Source organism: Uloborus diversus, chromosome 1, assembly GCF_026930045.1.
Source record: "Uloborus diversus isolate 005 chromosome 1, Udiv.v.3.1, whole genome shotgun sequence".
In the NCBI taxonomy this organism is placed as follows: Eukaryota; Metazoa; Arthropoda; class Arachnida; order Araneae; family Uloboridae; genus Uloborus; species Uloborus diversus.
Window position 1 is genome coordinate 210,483,504 of NC_072731.1, and position 9,344 is coordinate 210,492,847.

The 9,344-nt window shown below is 33.9% G+C and overlaps 1 protein-coding gene across 1 annotated transcript in view; it reads left to right on the forward strand.

Moving 5' to 3' along the window:
- The window catches only part of LOC129218478 (ankyrin repeat and SAM domain-containing protein 1A-like), a 103,762-nt gene extending 94,897 nt beyond the window's left edge, over nt 1-8,865 (forward strand). The window contains exons 16-20 of the mRNA XM_054852764.1: nt 872-979; nt 1,647-1,955; nt 3,296-3,454; nt 4,649-4,786; nt 8,528-8,865. Of these exons, the coding sequence (XP_054708739.1) occupies nt 872-979; nt 1,647-1,955; nt 3,296-3,454; nt 4,649-4,786; nt 8,528-8,752 (939 nt within the window). The 3' untranslated portion in view covers nt 8,753-8,865. The remainder of the gene's footprint in view (nt 1-871; nt 980-1,646; nt 1,956-3,295; nt 3,455-4,648; nt 4,787-8,527) is intronic.
- The last annotated feature ends 479 nt before the right edge of the window (nt 8,866-9,344 follow it).

Genomic DNA, 9,344 nt, shown 5'->3' on the forward strand with positions numbered 1-9,344 from the left:
ACACGTGAAAGAATGCTAAATTTATCGTAAAAATATCACTGTCAAAAGTCAAAGGTAAGTTATGCGAAATACACATTGAAATACTGCTTTCAAAGCATGTTTATGAAATTTGGAAATTTCTTTTGTCGAGCTGTCTGCCTCTTCTCCTCCTCCCCGTTCCCGTTCCCAGTAATTTCTGATAAAGTGGCAAAATACCTCATTCTCGTTATTTTCTTTTCCTTTTTTTTATTTTTTTTATTTTGCAATTTTTACGTTACATTTCAAAACGATCACTAGAATAAAGGCAGAAGTTTGGATCCTTGCCCATCACACGTATTTATTTAGAACCGACTTTATCGGAAAAGATTATGACTTGAAACGTGTACTGAAAAGGATTTCTTAAAAGTATTTTTGACTTTGAGAAGTTTAATTTTTGATTACATTGATTTGTACTGATCTATGGACGCTTTCCCTAGTGCGACGAAAGTTGCGAATATTTTATGATGTATTTAACAAAGTAGTAGCTCTGTAAGATGAGCAAATAGATTGAAAACCTATCTATTCTTCAGTAAAAAATAGAAATTAAAAAACGAAAAGAAAAATCAGTACATTCATTTCCTCTTAATCGCTTATTAATGCCGTTTTAAGTAAAAAATTATTGATGTTAAAACTTTCAAACTGTTTACAAACGCTTGGTTTCGTTTATTTGAGGGTAACAATTGTGCAAGATTTATTTTCGGTTGCCAGGATTATTGATCATTTCTTCTGATTTATTCATCTTTTTGCTACAGTAATAATTTCTCTAACTATCTTTTTACTCATTCTAATAAATATTATTATAGCGCATGATGACTACTATTCATCAATGACCTTTATGTATTTTTTTCTGAAGGTTTTAGAAATCACGAAGTCTGGCCATCGAAAAAGGATCCTTACATCCTTGGGAGAGAAACCTTCAAGTCGTTTTTTTGACGAGCTGAAGGACTTTAGTTCCAAAATGGTACGTTCTCTTTTAATTTAAATAATGTTTTGTCGCAAAATTTGAGTGGTTGACATTTTCAATTACATTTATGCTGTGTTTTTAAGTTTTTAGGGCTTCCTCTCTGCAACGGCCTCCACGATGCGTTTATTTCTTGCACAAATTTAAATTTGTCGAATGAGAAATGAGGTTGTTAGGATTTATTTTGTAGATTGCTTTTGTTTCTATTTCTCATTTAGTAGGTTGAAATTTGCAGAGTGTTCTGCTTTACCTCAAATGTTAGTCAAACGATCAAAATTTGAAGAGTAGAATTTTAGAATTATTTCTACTTGGTATTCTAAATAGTTTTACCAGATTATGGGATTCCAACTAGAATCACACACACACACACACACACAAAAAAAAGGGATTAAACTAAAGGAAAGAAAAATATCCAGTTTTTCCCACCTTAAACTCCTAATTATTCTATAACCAACCAAACACTTTTATAGAAATAGTTTTCTAAGTATGTAAGGTATAATACTTAAATTTGGAGAAAGGACTTCTGTTAGACCTATTTGAAAAACGTTGACAACAATAGAAGTCTTTTTCATCAATTCGGATACTTTTGCCGAACGTACCATTTAATAGTTTGGAAAAGGCAATGAAGCAACTTTTTTAAAACATAAAATACATTTTTCTTTTTCAGGATTGGTCATTAGGAAATGTGGGCAACAACATCAATCTTACGGATGAACCTTCATCATCTGGAGATGAGTCAAGGACTGTGGATATTATGCGAGGTGACACCAGCGTTCGGAACATGTCCACCAACGGCAGTCTATCTCGGACGGAATCGCCCCCCTCGCTCGGGGAGATCAAGATAAGACCTCCCACGCAACTTATGGGCGATACTTCACCCCAGCAGGTATTGCAGGATTTGCCTTCGTTCAGCTCCACGCAGTGGAAGCACCAGCCAGATGTCCTGGTGAAAGGAAGTTGCAATTATACAGCTAAAGTAAGTGTATTCTGTACTAGAAATACTGTACCTGAAATACTGTAATGCTGTACTCTGTAATGGAAAAAAATGGGTCACTAATATGCCGAATTGAAGAAAGCGTACTAAAATGTTTTTCGAATATTTTGCGAAAGTATCTAATGTGTTCTGCTTGCGACAATTTACAATGTACTTTTAAATTTTACTCAAGGTACATGATTGTTTACACCATTCAATATTTATATACGTCATTTATATTAGCTATTTAAAAAACCTGTTCTTTTATTAGGAGTAAAGAACTTTGTAACAAAAATATTAATATTTAAATGTTGATAAATATTTATCCTCTGCAAGTACCTTTGTAAAGCTTCATTCCAACAGTTAAAATATCACTTTTTAAAAAATTATAAGTCCTCATGGGTCTGAACTTTTGCCCATCAAAAATGTATTAGCTTCTAAAGAAAACCACACTTCATCATAATCTCACTATACGAGAAAAGAAGGAGTTCAACGAGATTGGACTTGTGTCTGTCCATAGTACTACTATTTGGGATGTTTAAACTCTGCTGATAGCTTTGGTAATGTATGCTAGATAGATATGTTTCTTATTCTTATATATATAAAAAAGTCCTCCGTTTAGTTGCTTCTTGTTCATACTCTTTGTTTCAGACCGTGTAGTTTGGTTATTATACAGTCCCTGAGTTTACCGCAGTGAATCCAACCATCAGAATAATCTTCGAGCGCTAATTGTATTGTTTTAACTGATGTCAAGTAACAAAACCAACACGGAACGAGAACGAAAGGTTGTTAGACAGTATTTGTTTCCAATGGTTATTCAGACCAGTGACAAAAAAAAAAAAAAAAAAAAAAAAAAAGCTTCGTTCCAATAAAACAAAATAATGAGTGCTAAACAAATAAATTTAATTTGACATTCCGTTTTAAGAATGAAACTCTCTCTTTTCATCATAAATCTTCGTATGCAAAAAAAGAAAAAAAAAAATACGATTTAAGAATCATATTATCATCGCCCCCATCAAAACTTTCACAAGAAATTAGCGTATCCTGTACAGTAGATAAATGTAGCGAGTACAAAATACAAATTACTCAATACATTTTTTAATAAAGTTAAGGAAATAGGTTCAATCGCTTATAAATCAGTGTTTAAATTTGTTCACATTAAAGTACACTCTCACAATTAAAAAAAAGTTTGATTTGTACAGTCTAAAGGCAATAAGCGAAAGGAAAAAAAGAGAGAAAAAAAGCTTTTACTTGTAACGTTAACGAAATTAAACTTGCGAGATAACACATGGTAAAGTGGGTTCTCCTCTCTCTCTGATCGGTTCTTCTACTTTCGTCCATAGTACTTGGGCTCGACGCTAGTGAAGGAGGTCCGAGGCTTGGAGTCTACCCGCAAGTCCATCCAGAAGCTGAAGAGTTCTACCAGGAACATGAACCGCATCCCGAATGTCATCCTCTCCATCTCGCACACAGGCGTCAAGTTCATAGACGCTCTTGCCAAGGTGGGTGTGACTTACCGTTAGCTTTAATTTACATACACGTTTGCGCGGTGACCATACAGTTGATACTAACACAACAGCTCGCGCTTCTTCATCCGCAAGGTAGAAACTGGGTGTCGAAATAAACAGAAAGTAACACTCAAACAGGATGAGGTTTTTAAATTTACAGTGCTGGTCAAATTATTAGACTAAGACTGTTTTAAAAACAAATTCTTTATTGATTACATAACTATAGACACATTAACGAACAGTGAAATAATTATCTAATATTTAATATGCATTCCCTTGTTCTTGATGAGCATTTTAAGTCTTTTTGGCATACTTTTCACAAGGTTTACATCATTTCCTAACACTTTTTAAAAAGAAGGTAAAAAATTGTTTATACTCGCTATTATATATACTCACTAATTGTCTAAAACTCTTTAAATATAACAGAACACACTAAGAAAAAGAACTAGTGAACTGTTTAAGCTGATTGAGGTTATGTTCCTGGTACGTAGATAAACAAAGAACATAAACAAAACAGACAGTGCTGTCACCTGCAAACATTAAATTATGTTAAAATAACGTAATAATCAGTGTACAGTATGTACTGTACTTTAACAGTAAAATAAATAGTATTTTAGTACAAATAGTGTACAAAAACAAAAAAAAAATATCTCTTTAGTCTAATAATTTGGCCAGTACTGTAGTTTCTTTTCCGCCACATCTTGATGAAGTTGAATTACTAAGTTTGCGTGCCAGGCTGAAAGTTAGCTAGGTGAGGATACTGAGGCCTGTGTCCTCCCTGGGAATTTTCAGGGGGACATTGTCTCCTCATTGTTAACGTTTATGACGACGTAAGCTGTTAATGTATCATTTCAGTGTCGAATAATCGAAACTGATAAATCAAGTTAGTTTTCGATTCAAATATAATTGAAATTTCGATTCAAATATAGTTGAAAATAAGATTTTTCTGAACTCGCTACGGGGGGGGGGGGGTGGTTGTTCTATAGAGGTGCTTGATGAATTTATTTTACTATTATGAGCATAAAAATTCTGTCTCACCAAATTTGATCATTTGAGGAAAGACTGATCGTGTTCCTCGTAGAGGATATTTTATTTTAAAAGCATATGAAATGAATTCTTTATGAAAGATTTTTCTTTTTTCTTCATTTCTTACGGATGTTGTTCTCATAGAATTTTCGATCTTTCCAGAAGTTGGTGTGCGAGCACGAGATTCGCAACATCCACTGCGCCTGTCAGGATGCGGACGATCTCAACCACTTCGCCTACATCACTAAGGAGCATCAGACGACCAACCACTACTGCCACGTCTTCTGTGCCCAAAACATGGTGAGTGCCTTCTGCCCATCAGCAGATCAAACGAAGTTTACCTATTGCAATTAAGCTTAAATATATAAAACAAAATTTGGTTTCCGCTGAAAAAGAAGTTTTTCAGCACTTTTACCGAAATTGAAAATTGTTCTCCTATTTAACACCCCCCCCAAACACCTTATAAAAAACCAAATAATAGTAATTAATGTGAAATATGAGTTCTATTAAAGAAAAACATTAAAAATGGTGCATGGTGGTAAAATATTTAATTAACAAAAATGTAAGACTGCTTTTTCAAGCCTCCAAACAAGAGTCAAAAATGATTTTTTTTTTTGTTCTTCGTTCCGAAGCACATTTTTTCTCTTGCCACGAGGTGCATTGAGAGCAACGCATCTATATATCTCCATGTTTGTCTACAAAATAACGTTTTAGGCATAAGATACTCTGCAACAATGTCATTTATACTTCAATCTTGGTAAGGGACGAAAATAGGAACACATTTTCATTATAATAGCATCCAAGATGGCGGCTTCCTGCTCTGACCAGAACCTAACATAGCAGACTCTGCGTGAAGTAAACCTAACATAGCAAATCGCTCTGATGATTCAGTTTACATCTTATCCTAAACAAATACGAAAAATACAGCATAATAAACACATTTTCATTCACCAAAAAGAGCATTTACAAATTGTTCTAAGACAACTCGACTTTTCAAAAATCAGAATAGGAACTCCCAAACGATTACGCAGAGGACTAGACTTAGGAAACTTTCACAAATAAGTACACTGTAACAAATTTCGGAAACGTTTCTGGATATATCGGAAACGTTTCCGAAATAGTAGGAATCCTTCATCCAATAGCGAACTCCTCAATATTCAGAAAGCTTTTTGTTATTTCAAGAAAACTAGAAGCGGAAGTGATGACGCAACGCTTCGAAACCTATTTCATCCTTCCAACACAGGCGCCAATGAGTCGGAAATAACGAGAACTTCTTTTTTTCTTATCTATGGTTGCTGCAGTCAGCAACTGTTTAGCATTGGATTGCTTGTTATTTCATGTCTAGAGAGTAGTAAAATATGTCGAAACTAATTTTACGCCGTTGCATTTTGGACTGCCCTTGCTTTTTTAGACGATGTACGCAGCTATTAAGTTAGTTAATAACCATTTGCTTCTTTACAATTTCCAATGCGACCATAATTAGATATATATTGTGTGTTCAAGCGTGAATAGTTTCAACACCCGTGTTTATACTTAATGAAACGAAACCCTTTGGATTACTTATTCAGTTGTAATGGAGGTACTTAGATTTTCTTCCGCTCATGTTCACTTGTAAGTATTAATGAATATTTTAAAACATGTTGTTATATACATTTATATTTTTGTTGATTTGCATTTGATGAGGCTCCAATTGTAACTGTTTTTGGGTTTATCGAATTAATTTAAAGTTATCCTACATACCTATGTGCGCGGTGTACTATTTGTTGTAACCAACTGAAACTGATTAATTACGCAAAAGAAATAAGGTTTATATTTGAGAAGCAATCACAGAAAAGTTATTTCGAAATACTTGGATGTACATACATTTTGGTTCAAAAAGAAAAAAAAATCAATTGCTTAATTCATTAGAAATATGGTAATGCAAATATTTTCTAGTATTGTAATATGCTTCACAAAAAATGTCCCGGTATAATTTATCTTTTTTTATTATAATTTATTCATTCATTTAAAAATATTTATACCATTAGAAAATGACCATGTTATCTATTAGTAAGAACATAGTTATGCAATTAATTCATCTGCTTATTCATTTTGTTAAGTGTGGTTAACAATAAAAAAATTCCTTGACATTAGTTGTTCCGAAAATAACATTTCCTTCGTGAATATACTAGTTTAATGTAGGACAGTCAGGGGGAATGAGTCAGTGGCAAAAATGGAACAGCTGCATTTACATGCTGAAATAAAAAGTAATATTATTTCATGTCATCGTTTTAAAAGTGATCAGTTTTTAAATACTATGTTATTAATATGCAATGCACATATGGTGAGAAGACGAGGGGCGTTCACCACGCAGACTGTGCCATTGTCATTTTCAAGGGGTTGCTTTTTTTAAGGGGGGGGGCGCTTTATATCATTTTATGGGTGCACCATCACTCTTATGGTGTGGGGGGGGGGACTCTCGTATATATGAAATGGAATAATCATGTAATAGAGTTCAATGTTTTAATAAATAAAATATATAATGCATTTTGCGCACACTCTAAAAATAAAATCAGTAACCTATTTTGATTAAGTATCTATATTTGTGATAAACTGGAAAAGGGCAAGAACAGAAGAATAAACCCGAATGGTTCCAGCTGGGGGACTTTGGTGTCATATTTAAATTCATCAATTTCTCTGTTGGTACTTTTCGGTACACTTTGTTCGTCAAAGAAATTGACTTGACGTGAACGAATTTCGGAACGCAAAGTGTAGGTAATTCTGTCAAATTTTATCGGAAAATAAAAGCTATCAAGTTTGATACAAGATATGTTTTTAAGTTCTGCATTAAAAATACAATATGTTGATAATTTTGTCTTGAAAATATTGAAAGAAAAACTGAAGTTTAATATTGTTTAACAAACAATCCCACTTTTGAGAAAGTACTCCCTTTCCCTCCCCCGACGATTTTGTGATTATGAATGAAACTACTATATTATTTCATAAATTTTCAAAAATTTATAACTGTGCATATGTTATGCTGTTAACCATGCTATTTGTCATTAGAAATTCAGAAAAAAAAAAAAAAATCCACGAATGATTCTAAAATTGCTTGTTTCATTGCTCTTAGATATGAAAGAATTGAAACTGATATGGCATGCAATACTATAGTAAAGAATTATTTTTTAGAAAAAATCACGGAAAAAGGATTCCGAAATTCTCAGAAACGTTTTTGAAAATTGTTTGGAGAATTCCGAAATACTCGGAAACATTTTCGAAACTTTCATGAACCACAGCTGCACAGAATACTCAGAAACATTTCTGGAAATTACGGAAAGCGGATTCCGAAATACTCAGAAACGTTTCTGAAAATTACAGAAAGAGGATTCCAAAATACTCAGAAACATTTCTGGAAATTATAGAAAGAGGATTCCGAAATACTCAGACACGTTTCTGGACATTACTGAGAGAGGATTCCGAAATACTCAGACACGTTTCCGGACATTACAGAAAGAGAATTCCGAAATAAACAGAAACGTTTTTGAAAATTTCATGAACCGCAGCTGCACGATATACTCAGAAACGTTTCCGAATTTTTTTTACAGTGTAGAATTCTTGACCGCAACCGGAAAAAATATCACTGGTGGTATCACTTAGTATCAGACTAGAGAAACTTGTGGGGACGAGATTGAGCACGGGGACGAAACATAACTACTTAACCCTACTCAAAAATGTGTTCTTTTTACCAGAAATCCTTCATGTTTTATGACAGGTATGTTTTCTCACAGTGTTGGTGATTTTTTTTTTCCAATTTGCAAAATTATTAAAGCATCTGAATAAAGTCAATGTGAAACAATTCCGTCCAAGACGATACTTTGAGTCCGAAGACTACAAAATAGACTGTGAGGCTCTATTGACCTGATGTTACCCACTGAAGAATTTTTTTAAACTGTAGAAGGGGAAAACTTCTTTAGCGATGTCGTGACATAGCGTTTCTTTTTTGTTTTAAGTAATATTTAGTGATTTATCTGCAATCAGCTAACTTCTAACTGTTTGTTTCAGGACATGGCCACGGAGATCATCCTGACCTTGGGCCAGGCTTTCGAGGTGGCCTACCAGATGGCGATCCGGGACAAACCGGTCCGGTCGGGTCACAAAAGCGAGTCCGGCACGGCCGCCTGTGGTGACGACCCCAAGAGGTACGTCAGCCAGATAACCGTGCATCTAGTGCAGAAGACCCCGGAGAAGAAGACCATAAACACAGAACTCAAGGTCGTGGAATCGTGACCCAAGTTGAGCAACGCTGTAAATTCAATTCCAAGATGATATGTTCTTGTATTTAACTATACAATGAAGGCAATGGAATCCCATAGAGGGTTGTAAAGTAAGAGTAGTTTGAGTGTACAAAGTTATGGATTATATAAAGGAATTCTGCTGTACTGGAGGAAATTTGCCAGTAGTTGGACGAAAAGAAAGAGATACGTTGCTAAAAAAGTTTAGTAGGTAAAATAATTTGAATTATGAGCAGGCTATGGAAATATTACTTTGATTACGGAATTCTTAAGTTGCATTTGGTGATAATTAACTATTCGTAACATTATTCTAGTCATTTAATATGAGTTGAAATTTCGAGGATATGAAACAACTTTGAATCCACTAAAGATTACGTTGCTGGTTGATGTCACGAAATATATTCCCATAGAACGCTATAAATAGCAGGTATTTTTATATATGTTTTTAAAGAGGAAGATATTAGTTAATAAGAAAAAATGCCACAGAGACGCAGCATTCCATGTTTACATTTTAAAATTCATTAGTGAGAATTTTGAGAAAAAATAACATTCCATTTACATTTTCATTTTAACCTAATAAGTATTAT